Source organism: Lepidochelys kempii, chromosome 22, assembly GCF_965140265.1.
Source record: "Lepidochelys kempii isolate rLepKem1 chromosome 22, rLepKem1.hap2, whole genome shotgun sequence".
Lineage (NCBI taxonomy): Eukaryota > Metazoa > Chordata > Testudines > Cheloniidae > Lepidochelys > Lepidochelys kempii.
Window position 1 is genome coordinate 19,711,335 of NC_133277.1, and position 26,487 is coordinate 19,737,821.

Genomic DNA, 26,487 nt, shown 5'->3' on the forward strand with positions numbered 1-26,487 from the left:
CAACACATGAACAAAGATTCTTACGTGTCAATGAGGCATGGGGAGGTGTGTTGTAATTCCTGGTTTCACAAGTACTCCTTTTCTTTTTCGTTTCACTGGTAAAACACTAACAACAAAAAGCAGCCTTTCTTTCCCCATCTCAAAACCAGGAAGTCATCCGGCCCTAGAGTCTGCCATGCAGTAGAAGAGAGAGGCTTTTGCTTCTTAGTAAACCTCCAATAAAGAAACCGTCAATTTGAAATCGAACATTTGCAAAATGAGAAAGCAAGAAAAAACTACAACTATCAGAAACGTTATTATTTTATAATGTATTCTAGTCTCATGAAGTAACTCACTGCTAGAGTGGGAGAACTTAAGCGGTTTTAGGTTAAAACAAAAAAGTGTTGTGTAGTTTTTGTGTGAAATACTTGTTTTTTGTTACTTGTTACCTTGTCTGCATTATTGCAACCTTAACAGGATCCATCAAACTACCCTAGGGAATCTATGATTTTAGGTATTTAAAATGGTTAGCTCTAGCGTTTGGCCTGCTGTCCTCTGGCGGGCCCTTCCTGGAGATTGGTTTGAGGCAGTATGTACAATAACATAAAAAAAGCAATGTTGCTACATGGAAGCATTATGCATCGGTAAGCCAGGCCCTCTGTGAACGTCTAATGAGCGTTATCGAATCCTGTTCCTCCTACATTATTTCAGTGTTGACAATCACTCCGCTGTCCATCGAGCACAAGGCCTATCAATAAGTACCTCGCCTGAGGCTGGGTAGGGGTTATTGTAAACGTGCTGCAAACATGCTGCGTGGCCAGACGGTTGTGCCGCAGGCCACGGGAGTTTGCAGGGCCGCAGGCGCAAGGGGGCGCCCGCGCACGCCGGAAAACTACAGCTCCCAGCAGCGGCTCGGCGGACGGCGCCTGCCCGGCGTCCCACGTGACACGGTCTCCGGCCGCCGTCCGTCACGTGCGCAAGGAGAGGCGGTTCTCGGCGGCCCGGTCAGCTGACCCCTGCCCGGTCCAGCTCTGGTCGGCAAGATGGCTGCTTACCTGCAGTGGCGCCGCTTCGTGTTCTTTGACAGGGAGACGGTGAAGGAGCCGGCCGGGCCCGACGGGGGCGGAGCCGGCGGAGCGAAGCCCTTCGCCCTTCCGCCGGGCATCACCGTCTGCGACTCGGGCAGAGGCAGCCTGGTTTTTGGGGATATCCTTGCCCGGGGCTCCCTCAGGAGGACGCCGTCTGGCGACCTCCCCCACCTTGGAGGTTAGCGCGGGCAGTGAAGCAGGGATTCCCCCGCCCCCTTTTAATGCTAGCGGGTAGGAGAGAGGTTGGGCGCCTTTCCCCCTCTTTGGGCGCCAGTGCGGCGGGATGAGATTTAGGAGTGGCCAAGGCCTTTCCCCTTTGGGCGTCAGAGGGAAATGCACAGATTGAGCCACCTGCCGCTGCTGCCAACCGATGGGGAAGGCCAGTGAGATCGCGCCATCCAGGGTCGGCAGCTTCGTGACAAGGTTGCTCCCCGTGCCTGGCTGGTGGTGTAATGTTCAAATATTTGCATGTCTGCTTCACGTCACTAAATTGTCCCCCACTAATCTCAGCCCACGGGTCCAGGGCTGGGTGAGCTGTGTGGCCTGAACTCCCACTTACTCCTAGAGGAGAGGGCTTCTGAGTGGGGCTGAGACACACTGATGGTGTGGAGTGGAAGAAACTTGCTCTCCCACCACCTGTGCGTTGCCTGTTTTGTGAAGAAATGAAATGGAAAGTGTGTGAGTGATGTATAATGCAGTCAAACTTCAGAATATTTCTCCTTTATAGAAAGAGAGTTTTGGGTAGTTAACTGGGGTATGGTAAGCACTCACTGAAACCGCAAGGTGTGGTTTTGCTGACATATTGTGTGTTTTTGGAATCGCTCAGGCTTTAGGAAGTGTGGTCCATTTTCTTTGTTGCATGATGCACGTGAAGACACTTGTGAATGTGTTCTGCGTGGCTGAGAATCACTGCTGGTAAGAACTAGAAAGTTTTGCTTAGTGTACTCTATTTCATCTATGTACTAGAAACAAGGTGACCACCCTCATCTTGAAATACGCTATGGGTTCTATATAGCAAGGTTCTGAAAGCCCCCCGTGAGGCGCTTCTCATTGGGAGTCGTCAAAAGTGTTTAGTACCTCGCAGCACTGGGCCCTAAACTAAAGTAGGACGTCTGTTAGGTGTGCGCCGAGCTGTTGTTTTGTTTTTCAGTTGCCCTTTGGCATATAGAAAACGTCTGCCTCTTCCAACTCCAGGTCACCTGCACGTTAAAATGTTCACTAAATGTTTTGTTGCCCTGCGATCGCTTCAGTGACTGGAACAATAGCTAGTATAAGTATATTTGGCCAGCTGTCAATAAATAAGGGTAGCTTAAGAAGGGTTTGGTTGTGATATGTGTGGTTTCATTTTGTTTTCTCTGAGTACCTTGACTATCCTCTACATATGGAAGGTCAGATCTGGTTCTTGCCACGCTCCCTTCAGCTGAGCAGTTTCCAGGCTTACAAGCTGAGGGTGACTCACCTGTACCAGCTGAAGCAGCACAGCATCTTGGCTTCTGTTGGTGAAGATGAAGAAGGCATTAACCCGCTGGTAAGTGAAATGACAAAGAGGACATGAGCTCATCTTGTGTGCTTTTCTGAGGAAGAACAATGTATTGGGATTAGTTTGGGAATGTCTTTGGTGTAAAAACAGTGTGTTAAATTCTCACCCTATGGGCTTAAAAGGGACCAGGTTGTGGCCCCAATATACCTTAAGACCATATCTACTCACATTCTGTCTGTGTTGTTTGCAGGTTAAAGTCTGGAACTTAGAGAAACGAGATGGTGGGAATCCTCTTTGCACAAGGATTTTCCCAGCAATACCGGGTAACAAACCTACAGTTGTGTCCTGCATAACTGTCCATGAGACTCTTAACTTCATGGCTATCGGTAAGTGAAAAGCCAAACGCCTCCTGAAGGTGCCGAACAAACTCTGAAGTTAATATGATGGAATGAAAATGGATTGGTCCTACAGAAGGCAGCGTAGAGCGTTCTGACATTTTCACGTCACATGCTTTTCACCCTAAAGAGAATGAACCTGACGCTAGTTGAGAATGCCAGTAATTACTTGCAAAAGTTTGGCAAATCTTGATTTTTACCATAATTTTTACCATAAAACAAGATTTAATGTTCTATTGAGGTTTAAAAGTTAGGTACATACTCTTTTTCTATATTGCAAGAAAGGAAAGAACAGAAACAAAAAGGACACTCGGGTAATTTTGACCCCAAATTGAGATTTTGTTCAGGCGGAGGAGAATGGGTTTTGCAATATGGTAATACCAGGCTATAAAATATATAGGAAAGATAAAGAACGTAACACTGGTGGGGGAGTTGCATTGTATGTTAAAGAAACCGTAGTCAAATAAGGTGCCAATCTGAAATGAAACAAACTGTACCATAGACTCACTATGGATAGAAATTGCATGCTCGGCCGGATTTATACCTTCCGCGCCCTACGGCACAGCATCTTCAGCGCCGCCGCCCTCTCCTCACCCCCGCTTACAGCTGATGTTTGTGTTTTTTGTAATTTTAAATATGTATTTTTTTGTTATTGTATTGAATAAATGTGATTAAAACAATCACATTGGTAGCAGGTAAGTGCTACTTTACTGCACATGTTTCCTTCCTTGACTTTTGCTTCGCAAACGCGCTAGTGATAGCCTCACAGTCCATATCTTTTTAAAAGTTATCCTTCAGTAGTTAAAAGGGTCCAGGCTTCTGACCCTCGGGAGCACCAGGCTAAGGGCTTTAGACCCGGAGGGAGTGCTGGGGCTGAAATCCCGCAGTTCTTTTCCCGGCTTCAGCCCCGGAGGGCAGGGTGCTGGGGCTTGGGGCTTTAGCTACGAGGGGAGCGCTGGTTTCAGCCCCGGCGTGACCCTCCCCTGCTGAAACTGGGAGCGGGGCTGTACGAGCTCTGGCGCCCCCGCCCCCCAGGCAGAAGGCGGGAATGGAGCCTTGGGGCTGAAGCCCCAGCACTCCCCTGAGATCTAAAGGCCTGAGCCCTGGTGCTCCCAAGGGTCAGAAGCCCTGATACCCCCAGAGCCCTGACTCCCCGCTACCTGCAGTCCCAACCCCACTCGGTGTCTGAAGTCTGTACGGTCTTGTTCAGAGTTACGGACAACCTCCATTCCCGAGGTGTCCGTAACGCTGAGGTTCTACTGTATCATTGGGTTGTCTATCATTTTTAAAATAAGCTTACGCTAACCACTTTTAACCACATATGTACAAACTTTTTAACTTTTAACCCACCTTTAACTTTTACATGACCCTAGAACGCCAGTGCCCCTAGGCACGTGCCTAATTGGAAATCTGGTCCCGGTTGCATGCTTGACTAAAAAAAGGTATAGCAGTAGGCATAGGTTACCAACCACCTGACCGGGATGGTGACAGCGATTCTGAAATGATAAGGTTGGCTGGAGAGAGGCTCTAGAAGCAGAAAGCGCAGTTATAATGGGTGATTTCAGCTTGCCTTATGACGACTGGGTGAATGTCACGTTGTGGCGTGACGCAGAGATAAAATTTTGAGACGGCATGAGTGACTGCTTCTTGGAGCAGCTAGTTCTGGAACCCACAAGGGGCAGATGAGCACGATTTGTTGGGGGAAGAATCAGCACGGCTTTTTGTAAAGGAAAGTCGCGCCTCACCAACTTATTTGGATTCTTTGAGGGTGTCAACAATCACTTGGACAAAGGTGATCCAGTGGATATAGCGTACTAGGACTTTCAGGAAGCCTTTGACGAGGTCCATCACCAAAGGCTCTTATGCAGGCTAAATAGTCATGGGATAAGAGAGAAGGTCTTCTCGTGGATCAGTAACTTGTCCAGAGACTTGTTCTAAAAATGTGACTTTTGACCAACTGGTTTCCTTCCGTTTTACAATGTTGACTTTTATAGTGCTAATTATGTACATGAGGCGCACTGTGTGCTTTAAAACAACTGTTACACAAAACTGGTTCCAGCGAGTCAGGCATCTGTTGTAGCAAAGCAAAACAAAAAAGAGCAATAGGAGAAAATAAACCATAAAGAAAGCGTCCGTGTAAGAAACGGACTTTCTCAAACAGGAGAGCTTTGCACTGGGCCAGGAGATGGCCGTGAAGAAGTCCTGGTAGACCCTACTCAGGAAAGGAGTTTGATACATGTGTCCGTGAAGTGAGAATGTTGTACCAATAAAATAAAAACCAGCAGGATCTTATTAAAGGGAAAAAGGCAAAATACCACATTTATTGTGAATACAGAAAGAATCATAGTAAGCAGTTAGTTATAGCTATAACATGCCATTCAATCTCATATTTAGTCACACATTCATTCATACAAACACACACACACACACACAGGTTCTGCAAGGTTGTTATCATAGTTACCAGCCTTAGAGTTGCTCATGCCAAGCCACTGGCCAGGTGGCCTGGACATGAGGAGGGAGCAGGGCCTTGTCAGATGCTCATCTGATGCTCCTGGAAGTTGGTTTGCAGAATCAGACCCCAAAGTTCTCACTTTTTAGAGTCTATTTTTATAGGAATTTCTTCCTATGCCAGTCTATGGGAATTGCTTCATCATGCTGTTGCTGAATCAATCAGCAGATAGCACATTCCTGATGGCTCCAAGATGTTATCTTGTTCTTTGGTTCTCCCATCCTTGAGGCTGTTGGGTGGATTCCAGTCTGCCCTCCGGGGGGGGGGGGGTCGTCTGGTTATTTCCACTTGACGCCTTCTTCAGCCGATGGACACTGGATTCTTAGGCTGGCACCTCCCTGATCATTCAGTTATTATCCACACCAAGCATCCATCCACATACATCCTCTATCTCTATTTTAATCACAATTGTTAATATAACAAAAGGGTGGGGAGTCTCTGGGTGCTGTTTCTGTTGTTAGAGTATTGCTTTGAGTCTCTCTCTCTTGTGAATTGCTTTGAGAACAGACTCTGTCTTAGAATGTACTAACACAGTTAGCAGCTTGCAAGTTTCACACATAGAGGGAGAGAAACAATACCAAAAACCAAGAGACCTCTTAATTAGTAATACCCTGGAATTTAAACTCTGGGGAATCAAACTCATTTGTGATTTTAATACAGAACTTCTTTAATATGATCCAACAAGGAGAAAATAAACCATAAAGAAAGCGTCCGTGTAAGAAACGGACTTTCTCAAACAGGAGAGCTTTGCACTGGGCCAGGAGATGGCCGTGAAGAAGTCCTGGTAGACCCTACTCAGGAAAGGAGTTTGATACATGTGTCCGTGAAGTGAGAAGACCGTGGGACCGCCCCGGTACGCATATCTGTCTGGGAAACAACAAGGAGGATCCAGCTGACTGCAGCTGCCTTGGACTTAATACTAGTCAATGTTTGGAAAGTGCCATAGACATAAACAGTTTAGTCCTTTTCCTTCAACAGGCTTTGCAGATGGAAGCGTTGTGCTTACAAAAGGGGACATCACACGAGACCGACACAGTAAGACCCAGATCTTACATGAAGGCAATTACCCAGTCACTGGCCTTGCCTTCCGCCAGTCTGGGAAAATCACCCACCTTTTTGTTGTCACCACGGAGAACATCCAGGTAAGATATTGGCTTGACAAAGCTGTAATGGAGGTCAGACTCTGGCCCACTGATTGTAACGGCGCCTGGTTATTTATCACCAATCTGCCGTTCGATGTAATCTCTAAAAAATCATATTTCCTTCACAGTCCTATATGCTGTCGGTGAAAGATTATCCTCGTCTGGAGCTGGACACGCATGGTTGCGGTTTACGCTGCTCCACGCTCAGCGACCCCTCCCAGGACCTCCAGTTCATTGTGGCAGGAAACGAATGTGTGTATCTGTACCAGCCAGATGAGCGTGGCCCCTGCTTTGCCTTTGAGGGACAGAAGTTGATCGTTCACTGGTATCGGGGATACCTCGTCATCGTTTCCAAGGACCGGAAGAGCTCTCCAAAGTAAGACTCCGGGAAGCAGATGAGACCATTTTACATGTATTCACTGTGCAGTTTTTGTTCTTTGCAGCTCTCCTGGCGCTTTGTTGTGCAAGGCTGTTGTGACACAGATCCCCATTGCTCTCAGCTGGCAGAGGGCTCGCTGGTCTGTAACAGCAACTCCTAACAGGCCTGTCGCTTTCATAGTATTCATTCAGAAAGAGTACCAGTTGCGGGTTTTAAATGGTTATGATTATCCTCGTAAATGTAGGTACGGCTGCTGTGTAAGGAGTTATGTGTATATCCACTGGAAATGTGTTCTGATAGTTTGTATCAAGGTGTTAATCCCCAGCAGCGGTGAAGAACTGATTTCCTGCCAGAACAAAGAGATCTGTCCGTCCGTCTGTTGACACGTATTGTCTCATTCGCCATCCCCAGTCTGAGCTAAATGCAGAGGAAGAATTGTGAGATTTAACAGGAAGAGCAGAACAGCAAGGGGCTCAGAACCTTTTCCAGGGATGCACTTCAGCGATTTACTAGACTGTATCTGGGGACAAGGAAACCATCCTGAATTCCTCTGCCTAGGAGGTAATCGGGTGGTGCGATTACATTCATGAAAATAGGGTCTCAATCAGGTTTGGCTGAAAACCCTGCAAAAAGGCTTTGGGTAAGATAATCTTATTTGGACAGAAGGTCAGACAGTTCAGGTTAGTGTCTAGGAATGGTGTTACAATTTTGTTTGATAGGTAACCCTTCTGTTTCCATTATCCTTACTCACTATCTCATAAATCTTGATCTTTGATGATAAACTTATGATTGTTTTCACTCTAAGTGGAACTCAGTGCTGTAGTATTGTACGGGATGCTGCTCCTGAGCAGAATCATTCAAGATGATGTGTACGCTGTTGCCTTAGGGGACAGCAAACCTCTTATTACTGTGAGTGTTCAGTGATTAAGGAGCTGAACGCTACAGGGGAAGGCTTCAAAGGGATTTCGGAACTGGAGTGCACCTGTCGTTAACCTGCAAGGCAAAGTAAGGGGTGACATAGCCCAGAGGAGATGGTTTGGGGGCTAACAGGCTGGAAGTGTCAGGGAGCTGACACCCAGTTAAGCAGCAGCAAATCTCTCTCTAGCTGGAGGCTGAGTGGGTAACAAGGTGACTCTCAGTCCTGGGCACCCCGAGAATCGTCCCAGGTGTTGACTGACATTACTGTGGCATGTGATTAGTATTAGAGCTCTGGCAAAAGCTGCTATGGATTGATCTGAATCTACAGAATCCAGTCATTGCTCCTGGGATAGCGGTATGCACCACCCTCCAGAGCCAGTGGGATCTGTCACCACCCTTTTATAACTCAGATATGATTTCTCCCATCTAGTATGTGGACTAACAACGTACGACATACTCGCATGGTTGTTCAGGGGTTTGTATCCCGGCTCTAAGTGTGTTAAGGAGACGCTATTGAGAATGTGACTCAGAAATCCAAGAGCATGTGTGTTAAACTCTTGCTCTTTCTTCTGGTATCCAGATCAGAGTTTGCTGGGAGCGACCCGCAGAACTCCGACAAGCAAATCTTGAATGTCTACGACCTATGTAACAAGTTCATCGCGTACAGCTCGGTCTTCGATGACGTGGTGGATGTCTTAGCAGAGTGGGGGTCTCTCTACGTGCTGACTAGAGATGGGAAGATCCATGCGCTTCAGGAGAGGGATACGCAGACCAAACTTGAGGCAAGCCACCTTCTTAATCTGCGTTTTATGGCTTCAGAATTGTAAAAGCTCCACAGATGAGAGGTTGAGAAGACAGCACTTTGGACAAGTGAGTTATATGTCGGCAGTGTCGTTGTTGCCTTGTTGCTCCCAGAATATTGGCGAGAGAAGGTGGGTGAGGGACCAGTAGAAGATGCGACTTCACTGACCTTGTCTGTAAGTGAGTTATATATCAGATGAGCTAACAGCTTCTCTGCACAGCCAAGTCATTGTAGACAACTTAGTCTCTTATGCAGATCTGTAGAGGGCTTTCGACAGCATTGAGTGGAAGGAACACCTAGCCTTGCGGGCACTTATGACATTTACCTGATGAGGAGCGTAGCAAGTGAAATATGTCACTGTCTAGAGCAGAGGGTCAAACACCTTGTTCCCTGTGATGGATTTATTTTCAGATGTGGCAGAATCTAAGATTTTTATTTAAAAAAAAAAAAATCTAGTCCTTGTGGCTGTGAAGGAAACTTCTTCAAATGTGAATCAACAAGAATGCCTCAGTTCATAATCTTCCTGAATCTGCAGACAGTCTGAGACACAGTAGCTTTGAGAGGTGTGAACTCTCCCATTAATCTCAATGGAGTATTCATTTTTAAGCCTTATAATGGACATTTGAATGTAAGCATTAATTATGTAATTGATGACCAGTTGGTGAGTGGTATGGGGAAGGAGATGGGAATTGCTGCTAAGAAGGAAATGCAGAGGGAAGAGAGGAGGAAATATCTGAAGACCGAGTTGAGGGACGGAAACAGAGAAAGGAGGATAAGGCGGGAAGAGAAACAAAGGGCAGAAATAACGGTGTACCTGAAGGGAAGCAGATTTTCCTGTTGCATGAGTCTGAATGTGATAATAAGGGACTGAACAAATAATTACTGACATTTCTGTTATTAAAAGCCAGATTCTACTACTGATCTCTGTGGTAACCTGCCATTGATCTCAGTAGAAGGTCTGTGCATCGAGGAGAGCGTGTTGTCCTGAACACGTTCTTTGGCCTGTGGACTGTAATTGAAAATTAAATTTGGGCCTTGCCACAGAATGAATTTGACATCTCCTTCCAGGGATTTAACTTTTCTGGTTTGTGAGTCTTGAGGAGACGGCCGTATGTGGTGTAGGGAAAGGAGGCACAGGGACAAAGAGGGTTAAACGTAAGAGTGAGCATACTGGGTGAGACCAGTGGTCCATCAGGTGCATTATCCTGTCTTCTGACGGTGGATGATGCTTCAGAAGGACTGACAGAATAGGGCAATTACTGAGTGATTCATCCCCTGTCCACTCCCAACTTCTGGTTTAGGGACACCCAGACCATGGGGTTGCAGGTATCCCTGACCAATGGCCATTGATGGACCTATCCTCCATGAATGTATCTGATTCCTGTTTGAACCCAACAATAGCTTTGGCTCTCAGAACGTCCCCTTGCAATGAGTTCCACAGGTTGACTATGTGTTGTGTGAAGAAATACTTCCTTATGTTTGTCTTAAACCTGCTGCCTATTAAAGGGCACATACTTGTGACCTTATGTGTGGGAGCCTCAAGGAGTCAGGACAGGAGTTGGGAGGTGGATACGTGTTAGTCAATATGTTGCTTCTCTGCAGTACGCATAATCTGATTTTACTGATTAAGTCCCCTACATTCTCAGATCTCTGCACTGGAGTTTCTTCTCTCTCATTCCCCATAAAGAGTTCATTCTCCTTATCCACCCCACCTTCAAGGCTCTGCCCCTGTCTTCTACCTCTGCTGCCTTCATCTCTGTTCTATAGTAGTGAGAAGCCCAAGTCGCTCTGGTCTGAGGTGGAAATTATAAGTTTGTGGCATGTCTTGGTTTCCTTTGGGATTAAAGGCAGGGAAATTGCCTGACCTCTGCGTTAAGAAGGCGAGAGAAGCTCTTGCCCTCATACTGCCATCTTCTCTTCACATTTCATAGATGCTGTTCAAAAAGAATCTGTTTGAAATGGCTATTAACCTGGCCAAGAGTCACCACTTGGATAGCGATGGCTTATCAGAGATTTTCAGGCAATATGGAGATCATCTATACAACAAAGGGAACCATGATGGAGCCATTCAGCAGTATATACGGTAGGAAGGGCCGTGAAAAGCCAGGGGAATATAATGAAAGTATACAGGGCTGCTGAGGCCTTGCATTTAGCTAGACCCTGGGTAAAAGACACAAGTCAAACCTAATGTAACGAGTTGTAGTGGTAATAAAGGGTCTGTCAATCAGCCTTACAGGGTTCTAAATTAACAGCATCACGTTGGGAAAGGAACCTGAGCATCACTGTGTACAGCTCAATGAAGAACTCCTGCTTTTTTACCACAGCTATATATCGAGCGACAAGGTGTTCGGATACATAAGGAACAGGATCGAGACTAAACAAAAAAATATTATAGTGTCATCATATAAACAGTGGCTTGCCTTCATTTTGAATTCTGTGGGCAGTACTGGTTATCCCGTCTCAAAAAGGATATTACAGAATTAGGGGCAGTTTATAAAAGAGTAACGGTAGTTGGGTTTGGAAAACCTCTCCTGTTAAGAATGAAAAGATTGGGATTGTTACCTTAGAAAGGAGATAAACAGGAGGTGATGTCATATAGGTATATAAAATAATGAATGCCCCAGAGAAAGTAGATCAGGAACTTCTATTCTCTCTGTCTCGTAACACGCGAAACAAAAGTATGTTTGGTGAGATTGAAAGGTGACAGGTTCAAAACTTGATAAAAGGAAATACTTTTTCAGATAGTGCACATTTAGACTGTGGAATGTATTGTCACAGAATGTCATTGCGGTCAAGAATTTAGCAATATTCAAAGAGGGATTGGACACTTATTATGGATAACATGAATATCCAGAGATATAATATGTTGTTTGCAGTGTTGTGGTAGCCACGTTGGTCCCAGGATATTAGAGAGACAAGGTGGATGAGAACATAAGAATGTCCCTACTGGGTCAGACCAAAGGTCCATCTAGCCCAGTACCCTATCTTCCACGGTAGCCACTGCCAGGTGCCCCAGAGGGCATGAACAGAACAGGTAATCATCAAGTGATCCATCCCCTGTCGCTCATTCCCAGCTTCTGACAAACAGAGGCTAGGGATGCCATTCCTGCCCATCCTGGCTAATTGCTATTGATGGACCTATCCTCCATGAATTATTCGTGAGGTAATATCTTTTATTAGACCTAGTTCTGTTGGTAAAAGAGACAAGCTTTCCAGCTACACAGAGCTCTTTTTCAGGTCTATGTAGCCCGAAAGTTTGTCCTTTTTCACCAATGGAAGTTGGTCCAATAAAAGTTATTACTTTGTCTCTTAGGTCATGTCTGCACTACAAAGTTGTCAACTATTTAAGTAGACATCGAGCCTCTGATTTAAGCAAGTTGATCTGGTGTGTCCACACCACGCTCATTGTGTCGGTGGAGTGCGTCCTCACTAGCAGCGCTTGCATCGGCACACTGAGCACTGCGCTGTGGGTAGCTATATCACAGTGCCTGTAGCCAAATGGTATTTTGGGTAGGGCTTGCAATGCCTCATGGGACCAAAATATTGGCATGGGTGGTTATGGGAACATGGTGTTAGCCTCCCATGATGCACGTACCTCCCTCCCTGAAATCAATGGCAAACAAACAAGCCTTTTTCACACCTTTTTTGTGAAAGCCTGGGTTAGCTGCACAGACACTATATCACGATAAGCATGGACGCCGCTCAGCTGCACTCTCTTGTTGTGAGCATTACAATCACCTCGCACCTCATCCAGCAGTATTTACACAGGACTTGCTGCATGGAACAATGTGATGTCACGCAAGCAGCCCTGCTGGAAGCCATAGAACAAAGCAATTCACGGTTGCTGGTGACAGTCATGCATCAGCTGAACACGGTTGAGCGCCGTTTCTGGTTCTGGGAAACAAGCAGTGACTGGTGGGACCGGATCGTTATTCAGCTGTGTGAATGCATAAGGCCACTTTCCAGAAACTGTGTGCAGAGATTTCCCCAGCCCTGAAACGCAGCAATACTAAAACGAGAGCTGCTCTGACAATGGAGAAGTGAGTGGCTATCGCTCTGTGGAAGCTTGCAATGCCAGACTGCAACCAGTTAGTGGGATGTCAGTTTGGAGTGGATAAATCTACCATGCGATCTATCGTGATCCAAGTTTGCAGGGCCATTAACAGGCTTCTGCTAAGAAGGGTAGTGACTCTGTGCAACGTGCAGGACATAGTGGATGGTTTTGCCAGGATGCGGTTCCCTATCTGCGGTGGGGTGATAGATGGCACGCATATTCCTATCTTGGCACCAGACCACCTTGCCAAAGTGTACATAAACTGAAAGGGATACTTTAGTCGTGTTGCAAGAACTGGTGGATCACGGGCTGTTTCACCGACATCAACATGGGATGGTCAAGAAAGGTGCATGGCGCGCATATTTAGAAACACAGGTCTGTTCAGAAAGCTGCAAGCAGGGACTTTCTTTCCAGACTGCAAAATAACCATTGATGAGGTTGACATGCCAATCATGATCTTGGGAGACCCAGCCTATGCCTTGCTCCCCTGGCTCACGAAGCAATATACCGGCCGCCTGGACAACAGTAAGTGCCGATTCAACCATAGGCTGAACAAGTACAGAATGATGGTGGAATGTGCCTTTGGATGTTTAAAAGGTCGCTGGCACTGTTTGCTTACTAGGTTAGACCTCAGTGAAAGCAGTATCCCCATTGTTATCGCTGCCCGCTGCGTGCTCCATAATATCTGTGAAATAAAGGGAGAAAAGTTTCTGCCGGGGTGGGGGGTTGAGGCAGATCGCTTAGCAGTCAATATTGAGCAGCCAGATACCAGGGCAATAAGAGCCCACTGAGGGGCTCTGCGTCTTCGTGAGACCTTAAAACCCAATTTCAGTAATGAGCCAGAGTAATGTGACGCTTATCTGTGTTGTTCCTTACCAAACTATTCCCTCCGTTGCATTTTCTCCCCTGTAAATTTCACCCCCACCAGCCACCATGTGTGGAATGAATAAAGACCCTTTTTTCCTCAATCCATTTTGTTTTATTATGCACACAAACACAGAGAAAAGCAAAGAAAAGTAAGATAACCTTGGGCAAAAGGGCTGATAATAGTGTGAGAGGAGAAACAAGGAAAGTTTGTTTACAGATGCACTGCAATAACAATCAAAGGTCTGGGAATGGGTGCCTTCTGTTCCTTGTATCGCCTCCTGGTGCTGAGTGGAAGGGATATAGACTCCTTCCCCCTCCTCCCCCACACATCATAGGACATTTTGGGGAGGAGGCGATGATGGCAGGCAGTGCTACTGAGAGAGTCTAGCATCCAGCAGCCTTTCTTGAAGCTCAACTAGATGCCTCAACATGTCTGATTGCTCCTTCATAATCTGCAACATCTCATCATGCGTGGCACGCTCTTGTTCCCTGCAAGCTCTCCTGTCCTCCCTGTCCATGGCCACGCAGTGGAGTTGAAAGCGCTCTCCAGAGTGGTCACAGCAGAGCACTGTGGGACACCTCCTGGAGGCCAATTCATTTGAATTACACAACGCAGTGTCTACACTAGCCACCGTTGATCCGTGGATGTCGAATCAAGTGCTACGCCTCTCGCGGAGGTGGAGTAAAGAAGTTGCCTTTACAAGCGACGTAAGTCAGTGGAAGGGACTCGGTAGTGTAGAGACATACATTAATAGATTAACACGTCGACCTAAGTTTGTAGTGTAGACCAGGCCTTAGTGATACAATAGTTAATGCAGACAAAAATTGCTTCAAGTAGCCAATCTAATTTTTTGGGATGAGGTCTTCACGGGGGGACTGATTATTCCAAATCTGCCTACTGTGGGTTTCTTGCACCTTCGTCTGAAGTACTTGGTGCTATCCATTACCATAGGCAGGATACTGGACTAGATGAATCACAGATCTGATCCATCTGGTAATTCGTATGTAACACCTGGGGGATGTTTAAAAAAAATAAAACTACATTCAGTGAAATATCTTTTTTAAAAAAAATCTCATACATTTCTTTTTATACCAGGGTTTATACAACTTTAACAAAACCTGCATTTTTGGGCCTAAAGTAACTTGATAAGTGGCCTTTTAAAGTTTCATAAAAAGGAGTATGGGTAAGAGGCAGGAGTTCTTGCTTAGAACTATGTGTCTTATTTAGAACCAATATTTCTGTCTCTGGGATTCTTGGGGTTTATGTAGTGTTGACATAAATTTTACTATCGAGTTGTGATCACAACAGTGAAATAGCAGGATAATAGTGGCTAAGATGTTGAAGTGGGGAAAAGAGCTCTGACTGTGGGGCTCAGGAAACCTTGTTTTTAAACCCTTTTTGAGGTGGTCTTAACTCAGTTGAGTGTCAAAACCACACCTTCCCCTTAAAATAGGATGTTAAGTCATCATGTGTTTTCACCCCAACCTTAATCCAAGCCTCTGGGGCAGAGTATTAAGTTTGCTTCACTACATGTGAGGATGGATGGTATCCTGGTCTGACCAGTCATTATTTCTGAAACATAGCTGGATCCCTAGTGGGTGGGTTCCTATTGGTGTCCAGAGCTTTATTGCTGTGCTGTCAATTCCTTTATCTCTGGCTTATTGGAAGTAGCAATCTTATGTCACTTTTCTCCCAAGAACCATTGGGAAGCTAGAGCCATCTTATGTGATCCGGAAGTTCTTAGATGCTCAGCGTATACACAACCTGACTGCGTACTTGCAGACGCTCCACCTGCAGTCCCTTGCTAACGCAGACCACACCACCCTGCTGCTAAACTGCTACACCAAACTCAAAGACAGCTCCAAACTGGAGGAGTTCATCAAGGTAATGGGGGAAGGTAAAAGTAGTTATGCAAAACCATCAGGTTAGTACAGTGATTAGAAAAAGGGTAATAGCAAAATTGTTGACTGATTCCAGTAGTAGCTTTGCCCACATAAGGACTGCTGGATTAGTCCTCAGCATCCTCATGCACTTGTGCACATATCTCTAAGCTTCCAGCACCACTGCAGCATTCATTTGACTTGCCATCTTAAGCTTTGAGCGTGGAAGATTGTTTGTGTTCCTAGTGTGATTCAGTCTTAGAAATCTAACTAGAACAATGGTCATCTGCACATGCAATGCTTGTCTTGCATGAGAGTAATTTAACGGTCACTCTTTGGGTCCTCATGCATGGAAGCTGATCTGTATCTGCCAACAGCCTAGAGGATTCTTGCTGATAGGCCAGATGTCTGCAAATCCATATCAGGTCTATCTCTCTCCCTCTCCCCCCAGTAATGCCCCATCATTTCCTCCTTGTAGACCAGTGAGAGTGAGGTCCACTTTGATGTGGAGACAGCAATCAAGGTGCTCCGTCAAGCAGGTTACTTTTCCCATGCTGTGTACCTGGCAGAGAAGCATGCACACCATGAATGGTTCCTCAAAATCCAGCTGGAGGACATCAAGGTGAGAAGATACCTTTAAACATTTCTGTTTGATCCCTATATGGTAGGAAAGCCTCTCTTTGTTAGGAATGCTCCTCCATGCAGCATGGGAGTCTAAGCTGCTTATGGGACAATTGTGCTAGCAGTACAAACAACTGCTAGCATTGTGCAATAGTCAGTCTTGCCTCTGAAGCATATAAGTAATTACACAGGGCTTAAATGTCCTCTTGCTTCAGGTGCTGCTACTGCGATAGCTGTTTTGTCCTGGATCAGTGCCAGTTGTCCATCTGGCTGCCACCATTTCAGCCCATAGATGGCCGCATTTCAGTGGCGGACAAAGTTATCATTTGGGATACCCTTTTATTTATTTATTTAAATAAAATACTGCATTGTTTCTCTGCATGTTGGCTACTGTGCAGAGAGGGCTTTGGCTTTTGTATCTGAAGTACAGAGGGTGGTACCATGTGCCAGCTTTCACCAGCTCTTCCTTGCAGAATTACCAGGAGGCCTTGCAGTACATTGGCAAGCTGCCATTTGACCAGGCAGAAAGTAACATGAAGCGGTATGGCAAAATCCTGATGCACCATGTCCCCAGTGAGACCACAGAATTGCTGAAGATCCTATGCACAGACTACCGGCCCACAGGAGACCGTGAAGGCTCTGGGATGCTGGAGGGGAAAAAAGTAAGATCTGTGTAACTGAACCAGTGTGCCCTTGAGTGTGGAGATGTAGCTAATGTGATGATTTCATAGCTGACAAAATACGACGAGAGAGTGTTGCAGTTAAGGGAAGTTTCCCATGGAGATGTGGGGTCACGGATGCCATAAGAAACCTTGTGCTTTGTTCCATTGCTATTGAAGACTTAACAGTCCAGGGTGAGCACCCTCTGGTATTAGGCAGGTCTGAGGACTCATGCATTGTATTGGGAAAATACTGACACCTTTGGACCATGGGTGAGGTGGCATCTTTACTACCTCTACCTGTATAATTGTTTCTTGAGTGAACAAGAAGCTGGAGACCTCGGGTCTGATCCCAGAGTGATCTCTCCTCTCCTCTCTGGGTAAACAGCAGCAATGGTGAAGTGACCTGCACAATCAGTGGCAGAGCTGCGACTAGAACACAGGAGCAGTAGCTCCCAAGGCTCTGCTTTAAGCACTAGGCAACTCTCTTCACTAGTTCCTCTCCCTCTGTTCCCAAACCTCTGCACTGGAACATATGAGCAGAGCCCAGCCTCCCATCACCACCATAAGGGGAGTTGGTGATGTGTTGCCAGAGGCTTTGGAGCAAGGGAATTGAATTGCTTGGGCCTGTAGGTCCCACCAGCACCCTCTAGTTCCCCACTAGTGCATCCTAGACAATGGGACACAAGGGTCCATGTGGCTTCTGTTTCCTAGAAACGTTGGGGAGGGTCCATCAACTTCCCCCCCTTAGAGATGGCTCACAAGGCCTCTGCTTCTCTGAAAGAATTGGGGACAGTTGGCAGCAGGGCAAGGGAGCACTCTCCTTCAGAGTCCTTGGTCCCTTTCATGTCCTCTGACATCAGCAGCATTGTGAACTGAACTTTGAAAGTGCAAGAAAGTGGTGTGGGGGTTGGGTGCTGATTGGGGTGGAAAGGAAAGTGAGACAACAGGCACTGAATAAGCAAAAATAGTGGCTCTAAGCATAACCAGACAGGCTAATAATAAAGTGGAACCACTTCTGAGTGGTAGGAAGGATGGGAGAAGGGCCCATTGGGTCTGTAATAGAGGAAGATATTGTAGGGAATGGGGAGGGGCTGAGTTGGGGAGAAAGTTGATTTAAAAAAAAAACGCTACAACTAAGATTTGTGATTTTGATGCCCTGTTTATGTTTGCCTGTCCATCACTGTTTGCCTTGGCTGTTTAGGTTGTAAGGTCTTTGGGGCAGAGACTGCATCATCTTATGTATTTGTACACTGCTGTGCACAATGGTGCCCTGACCCTCATTGGGATCCATGGGTATATCTGTAATAAAATATTTAATAGCAATAGACAACTGGGAAGTTCTGAAAAATCATTGTTCTGCACTGAGCTGTTCTAATTCCACCAAGATCACGTGAAAGGAAGTTTCCCTGGATCTGGAAGGTAGAAGTTTGAATTTCCAGTGTTTAGATCTGCTGGTTGTTGAGAGAGATTCATCTTAGACTAGGTGGGGAGTGTACTCCCAGGGTGACGCCTGGAAGCCGTTGGAACCACCGTTCCCCCAAACCGTTCAGCTGGGTTGGCTTCCCACACTGCTTTTGCTGAGAACACCCCGCCAGCCCCCTCTGAGCCCTGTTATCACCCAATACCACAGCAGGTGGCACCACATACCTAACTGAGTGCTTTACCTAAGCCACTCATGGACCCACAATGGAGGCACCAGCCAATTGCCCAGCCTTGCACCCCTACTGGAGTATAAACCCAGAAGTATACTGTCTTGCACTTCACAGGGATCTGTACATGCAAGCTCATTAAATTAGTCTGCTTCCCCCTCAATGTGGGGAAGATATGCACCAAGCCTTTGTTAGCTGAACTGAGATTTTCCCAAACGCTTCACTCAAAAACATACTGGTTAAGATAAAACAAAACAAGTTTATTAACTACAGAAAGATTTTAAGTGATAAATGATAAACAGATCAAGGCAGATTACCTAGCAAATGAACAAAAATGCAATCTAAGCCTAATATGCTAGATAGGATTTGAATCAAACAGTGTCTCACGCAGTTAGATAGTACAAGCAGTTCACCAAGTTTCCATACACAGGCTAGAAATCCCATTAGCCTGGGACCAGCACTTCCCCCAGTTCAGTCTTTGTTCCTCAGGTGTTCTCTTGTGTGGGGAGTGAGGTCCCGTGGTGATGTCACTTCCCCCTTGTATAGCTTTTTCCGTGTGGCTGGAACCCCTTTGTTCCAAGCTAAGTTCCCAGCCCAATTTGTGGAAAAATTAAAGTACCAAAATGGAGTTCAGTATCATGTGATCTGATCACAAGCCCTTGCATTCTCCTGACGAGTCATAGCAGCCATTATCCATAGGCTGGCTGAAGAGTCCACAGGTGAGGACAAGCCTTTTCCATGGCTATTGTCCTTGTTGATGGGCCATTAGCACTGCCTAGCTTCTTTATTGTTGTACCTGAAAGACTAGCTGTGGGTGCTTCCAGCCTCACATCATACTTTAGTAACTCCCACATAGCAAGATTTCATAACTTCACATATGATGATAGCACATACAGTCCAACAAGTTATTAATTTTTAGCAGATCAAGACTTTTAAAATATCTCACAATGCATAGTTTGTACAAATCATATAATAATTTCATCACCATGGGGAAATATGGGGTGCTTTGGGATGCTGAGTGCCAAAGAGAGACATGCACTTGGTATTGGACAGTGTGTCTGACTTTCTTTCTGGCTTGTGTTAAAGGCTAATTCTGAGGAGTTCATTCCAGTCTTTGCAAACAACTCCCGGGAGCTCAAAGCTTTTCTGGAGCACATGACAGAGGTGCAGTCTGACTCTCCCCAAGGCGTCTATGACACACTGCTGGAACTTCGACTCCAGAACTGGGCACATGAACAGGATCTGCAGGTTTGAGCTCCTTTCACCCTGTAGCTAGAGAAGGGGCTTCGGTGGGCCCACCATTTCTATTTGCATCATTTTTCAACCTCTAAGCTCTGCTCATATGTGGTGTTAATACAGGATGACCCAAGCATGCTGTGCTGGACAGACGAATGGACAAACCAGCACAGTCCATCTATTAAATTTCTATTAGGTTTGGCTGGACTCTGTCCCTAGGGGTCTCACTGATTGTGGGTGCTGGAGAATTATGACCCTTTGGGAAAGTGCCTTGTCTCACTCGCCTGCACCCTTTCTGTTCTGAAAGCTGGCTCCCAGCAATCCTCTTGATCGCTGAGTATTTCTTTGCTAATCAAGGCCAAGGAGAATTCCTCCTGTTCTTTTAATAGGGAAAGGAGAAGAGCAGAGGGAACTCCCCCCACCCCCCCCAGCCCCAGGAGAGCTGCAGTGTAGGTGTCTGATCCTTGGAGTGGAATTTGCCAAGCTCCTGGAGCTAAACACTCTGTTTGGTTTTGTCTCCTTTGCAGATCAAAGAGAAGCTGCACAGCGAAGCCATCACCCTGCTGAAGAGTGGAAGGTTCAGAACAGTTTTCCATAAGGCTTTGGTCCTGTGTCAGATGCACAACTTCAAGGATGGTGTCCTCTACCTTTATGAACAGGGCAAACTGTGAGTGCTGCTTCCCTTCCAGGGACTGAGCCTTATTGGTTCAGGCACTGGACCACAACCCTTTATGTACTACTAGAGGAAGGGAAGGGTGAAGATCCTCTGATGGTCTCAATGCAGGGACCTAGGTCAGTTGCCAAGCTGAAAAACTAACCTGTGTCTCTGCTGCTGTTTTTGCAGAGGGGTGGTGTAATGTAATGTAGGAGGGCCTGGCTGACCTGGGTCTTTGCAGTAGTGCAGGGGAATTATGTGGCCAGGTGACAGGCTGGGGTCCCTGCAGGAGTGAGTAGGGGAGAGGTGGGCTGACCAACTGACCTGTTCTCACCCTAGCTCCCCTTTTTTCAGTTTTCAACAGATCATGCATTATCACATGCAGAATGAGCAGTACAGGAAGGTGATTGAGGTGTGCGAGTTGTATGGAGACCAAGAGACCTGTCTCTGGGAACAGGCCCTCAGCTATTTTGCCCGGAAAGAAGAGGACTGCAAGGAATACATCACAGCAGTACTGAAGCATATTGAAAACAAGAACCTCATGCCTCCACTGCTCGGTAATGACAAGACCTATAGCAAGGAAATAGGGCTAGAATGAGTTCTCTCTGGACAGAGAGTTTGGAGGAATGCAATAGTCAATGCAGCTTGAGATGTAGCTAGTCCACTAGCCGTCTGCACTGTAGGGAGGGCACATACCAGTGATCCCTGATTGAGCGGGGCGGCTTACTAATTCTAATCAAGCCTCACAACCTGCCTGTGGCTAAGCAGTATCCCCATTCAGTCTCTGTGCCTTGGTTTTCCCCTTTGGTTAAGTGTCTTGCCCAAGACAGACAGTGAACTGGTAACAAAACTGGAATAGAATCCAGGTCTCTTGACTCCCAGTGCCCAGCTCTGACCACCTAAACACCTCCCTGTCCTCTTTCTGGAATCCCCTAAGCACATTGGTTGCTAGAACCCCCAGTTTCCCTGTCTAATACCTTCTAAAGTTTAGAGTTTTATTCAAGAGTTTTGTAATTCAGTAAAACCCTGACCCCTTAGGCCTTTGGATGGCATTTCAGAAAAGAGCAGTCCAGATAAGACCAGCATAGCTGTTCCAGCTCTTGGTTTGTTTCTGTATTAATGTGCTGGTTATTCTCAGTTGTGCAGACTCTGGCTCATAACTCCACGGCCACGCTGTCTGTGATTAAAGATTATCTTGTCAACAAGCTGCAGAAGCAAAGCCGCCAGATTGAGCAGGATGAGCAGAGGATTCAGAAATATCGTGAAGAGACCACAAGAATCCGCCAGGAGATTGAAGAGCTCAAAACCAGGTGCAGGAGACACTGTCTCTCTCTCTCTCTCTCTCTCTCTCTCTCTCTCTCTCTCTCTCTCTCTCTCCCTATCTATATAAAAATCTAGTTTGAGCATACTATAGTGTCCATCCCCAAGATCTCCTCTTGTTCTGTTGCTGGTGGTTGAGTGTGCTTGATATAGTTTTGGAGACCTAGAGGGAAAATCCTGTATTCAGCAGCTGCTCAGGTGCACTGACTCTGGGGTGTCTTACGTTGGGTAGTCCTCTTTTTTTCATTTTCTTTCTGTCTCCCCCCCTCCCCACACCCAAATTGTCTCAGTCCCAAGATCTTCCAGAAGACAAAGTGCAGCATCTGTACAAGTGCCCTGGAGCTGCCTTCAGTCCACTTCCTGTGTGGTCATTCCTTTCACCAGCACTGCTTTGAGAGCTACTCAGAGAGCGATTCAGAATGTCCCACCTGCATGCCAGAGAACCGAAAGGTCACAGATATGATCCGAGCCCAAGAGCAGAAGAGAGATCTGCATGATCAGTTTCAGCATCAGGTAGGGGTATCACCATCACTGCCCTTTCCCCTTATACCTGCTGGGTTTAAACCTCTGCTGTGCAGGGGCAGCAGGTTTGTAGAAATTTTGTTGGTGCCCAGAACGCCCAGAGCCCCCCACCTGCCTAAGGCTCTGAGATGGAGTTTGGGTTGGGGAAGGAGGTCTGGGGTGCAGGCCCTGGGCTGGGGCAGGGGATTAGGGTACAGGCTGGAGGCTCTGGGAGGGAGTTTGGGTGCAGAAGGGGTGAGAGGTTGGGCTCTGGGAGGGAGTTTGGGTGGGGGAGGGGGTCTGGGGTGCAGGCTCTGGGGTGGAGTTTGGGGATGGGAGAGGGTGCAGGCTCTGGAACAGAGTTTGGGTGTAGGCTCTGGGCTGGGGCAAGGGGTGGGGATGTAGGAGGGGGTGAGGGATGCAGCCTCTGGGCTGGAGTTTGGGTGCAGGCTCTGGGCTGGGGGTGGGGGTGCAGGCTCTGGGAGGGAGTTTGGGGGCAGGTGTGGAAAAGGGGTGGGGGGTGCAGGCTCTGGGAGGAGGTGGGAGGGTGCGGCGCTTATCTGGGGCTCCTAGGCAGGGAGGGCTGGGGGACCTTCACGTGCTGCTACCCCCAGGCACTGCCCCCGCCGCTTCCTGTAGGCTGCAGGGGTGCTTGGGATGGGAGCAGCACGCGTAGACACAGACACAGACCCACCCCACCATGGGGCTGCAGGGAGGGGCTGGCAGCCATGTGGAACGAGCAGGCAGGAAGCCACTCAGCTCCGCTGTGCTGCCATTGGTGGGTGCGGGCCCCAGGCCATTTTAAATGGCCCAGGTGGGAGCGCCTGGGGGTGGAAGGCAGGGCTGAGGGAGAGACCTGGCCTCAAACATTGCTGGAGCTGGGCTCAGGGCCAGGAATATTTCTGGTGCCCAGGCACCACGGGCCCATAGAACTTGCTGCCCATGCTGCTGTGGACAGTATGCCTTAATGTATACAGGAGTTCAGGCTCCTGTGCTGTTTGAGAGACTTGTTGAGAACAGGAAAGGATAAAGCTACTTTGCAAACATGTCCTTCTTGAACCTGATTTCTGGAGCATTGATAGCTGAATGACTTACGTCTGAGGTGCCTTCCATACCAAAGGATTCTTTTGTGCTTTACAAATGGAGGTAGCTAGAGGTAATTTCCCTTCAGCTGTCACTGAAAGGCATCCACCTGTAGGGTGGAACATGACAGCTGCGCAATAGCATACAATAACACTGCACAACAGTTTGACCTGAAACTATAGTGAAATTGAAGGAGGTAGAAAGTAGTTTGTCAAGTTGGAATTTGCACCAAGTTGGCCGAGGCAGGTTTAAGACTGTAAAGGTAGTCTCTCTCTTTTCAGACCTTTTCTAAGCAAGGATTTAAAAGTGTTATGTTAGAATTTGTAGCTAATGTATTCCAACAAACACATTTGAAAAATCTAATGTAGATAAGGCAGTGTGTACTTTAACATATGTTAAGTTGGTGGTGTTAAAAAGCCTAGGGTTCAACTTGATTTGACGGCACATGATTTAAATGGAGATGAACTGAATATTTGGGTGAACATGTGTATAATTAGGAAGGCTGAATATCCTAACTACAGAAAACCTTTCTTGAGGTGTGTGTTAGTACAAGAACTTCCACCAAGGGTCACAATGCTCCTTTGCTTGTGCAACACAAATGCTCCAAAATCAAGTGACCAAATATGGTTGAGATTGCAGCAGATGGCACATGAGTGCTTTTGGATCAGGACCGAACCCTCTCTTAATGAGGCTTCTTTTTGTCTTTGACAGCTCAAGTGCTCTAATGATGGCTTCTCTGTTGTTGCTGATTACTTTGGTCGTGGGGTTTTCAACAAGCTCACTCTCATTACGGATCTGCCCCCAGGCAAATCAGCCACAACTATTGACGCTGGCCTGCAGAGGGAGCTCCTCATACACACAAAACGCAGCACCTAGAGCCATGCCTTCCCTGGGACGCCTCCCTTGTGGATCTTGTACTATACTTATCTTGAAGACTCTGTAAATTAGTTGCTTCTTGATTTTTCAACCTCGCCAATGAACCGGGATGGAACTTGACTGGAGAGGATCTAAAAAGAGGGCGTGAGCTAAGTGGCTGTAAATCTCGTGTTGTTGGAATATGTATGATGCAAAGAACTGTGTACTTTCTGGGAGGGTTTGAGTCCAGGTCAGGGTGCATAGCACCCTTCTGACAGCCTCACAGTGCCTTAAGCCCTGGGCACACCAACCTGTCTGCAATGCTACAGGGCAATCTCTGGTGTCACATTTGCCCAGCACAAAGCCTTTTGCAGCAGGTTTCCGCTGGGCAGTAACTGATTGTCCTGTAGGTTGGGTCAGCCAGCGTTGCAGCTAATTACACTATACTAGCTTGACAGAACTGAAGGCTATGAAAATAACTGGGTTTCTTGCCCAATGATCGAGTGTTATGTAGTGTGCTTGTGTTGGGTTTTTTGTTGGTTTGTTTTTTAATTTAGTTGCTTGTAGACCAGAGATGAAGTCTGGTTATCACTGATGGAAAATCAGAGTTTGGGGCCAGATGGTCTTTTAGGGGTGTAATTGCTTCATTTGGTTGCTCTGAGATTATTTTATGTAATGAAGAATGGCCTAAGAGGCACGTAGATAGAAATTCAACTCAAATGTGAGTTCAGAATTTCTCGTTTCAGCTGCTCAACCCATGTTTCACCTGTATTAAAAGTGACCTCACACAAATTCAGTTGTGCTGTAACTGTCTTTCCATTTAAAGGTTTGAATTGCTTACTATAAGAAATTTCTTATCTACATACTTTGAATTTATGCATGTTTTGTAGCTCAGAAATGTGAACATGGGCTTTTTTTAATGTGAACTGACTGTGATGATTTAGGGATATAATCTGCCCTGGAGCTACAAGTTATGTATCTGAAAAGAGAAGAAAATACACTTCTTCATAACAAGTTAAAATGTAGGGTTTTCTCTTATAGAAATGCAAAAAATGTTTTACACACTGCACATTAATCTTATCTACATATAAAATAACTTCCAGTCCCTCATTCTGCCCCAAAAGCAAATCCTGGTCCCACTAGCTGCACATAAGCAATAGTCAGAAAATCGTCTCTATTTCTGTAGTACTGTGTTGCTGAGCTATGGATTGTGTATTGATTATATTGATCACTTAAGAATTCCCAGTTATCACGCTGAGGTTTGACATGTTCTTGTCCCAAGATCAGGCCCAGTATTATTAAAATTACTGTTGAGTTGGGAACCTCGATGCATGCTGTTGTAAAACTCACACTTTAGGAACCTTACTGTATTTGTAATAGTTTTATTAATACATTTAGCAAAGTCACATACGCTCTAACCCTACAAGATAGAGATAATACAGAACGTACAGCTGAACGGCCCTATACTCGCCATCCCTTACAGAATAACCTAAAACGTTAACAAATAAACTGGTTAGTTTCTGAGGTGCCACAAGTACTCCTTTTCTTTTTGCTAAAATGTTAGTTATCTTCCTCATCACCGGTGGCCATCATCTGACACCTCCCAAGGCTACAGCTCTCCTCCAGAACACAGGCAGGGATACAATATGTTATTCTGACAACACTACGCCTAATGCATATTTAGTAGCATAGGCGCCGACTCCGTGGGTGCTCTGGGGCTGGAGCACACACGGGGGAAAAAATGGTGGGTGCTGAGCACCCGTCGGCAGCCCCCCTATTAGCTCACTCCTAGCACCTCTCGCCCACTGGCAGAACCCATGGATCAGCAACCCTCCCATCCCTCCCTGTGCAGAAATTTAGGGCCTTACTTAACTTTGTTTAAACCCTTGCTTTTTACATAACACAACGGATGAAGTGGAACTGCCTCCTGTTCAACTAGAATATGGGCCTTTGGGCTGTTCTTAATGCAAATACATTGGTTTTCTGAGAGCCCTGGTGTTTAGGAAGCTCAGATGGGCTTTTCGTGTTTTTGTGCAACTGAGCATACTGGCCCAAATTCATCTCTGATGTAATTGCAGTGAGACCACTGCTTCAGCAGGGATGACTTTGACCTTCTGTGCTTAATGTTTTGCTCTATATGTGGAAATCGCTGTTCAAGCAACATAACACTATTTCCTGCTGCTGTTTTATGTATGTTTACATACAGCTACTAGTGACTTTGCTTTCCTATACTCCCTGGGGGTAGCTAGTGCTGCAGGGCTGTTCTGAGGGCTCCTGCCTCCCAAGTCGATTCCAGCTGTGCAATGTCCGCCACCAGTTGTTCCATTAGCAGCAGCAGCTGCAGCATCTTACACAGCCTGCGGCCTGGATGCAGCACAAGCTCAGGAGAGGAGCCAATCCGGGCCACAGAT

At 46.5% G+C, this 26,487-nt stretch overlaps 1 protein-coding gene across 1 annotated transcript; it reads left to right on the forward strand.

Moving 5' to 3' along the window:
* Positions 1–926: 926 nt before the first annotated feature.
* Positions 927–24,872, forward strand: VPS11 (VPS11 core subunit of CORVET and HOPS complexes). Its single transcript, XM_073320647.1, has 16 exons — positions 927–1,185; positions 2,447–2,595; positions 2,798–2,933; positions 6,430–6,593; positions 6,722–6,969; positions 8,471–8,672; positions 10,624–10,775; positions 15,312–15,498; positions 15,973–16,116; positions 16,589–16,777; positions 19,513–19,674; positions 20,190–20,329; positions 20,672–20,874; positions 21,456–21,627; positions 21,928–22,150; positions 23,933–24,872. The coding sequence occupies exons 1-16, from the start codon at positions 1,023–1,025 to the stop codon at positions 24,095–24,097; spliced, it is 2,799 nt and encodes a 932-aa protein (XP_073176748.1). The 5' UTR covers positions 927–1,022; the 3' UTR covers positions 24,098–24,872.
* The last annotated feature ends 1,615 nt before the right edge of the window (positions 24,873–26,487 follow it).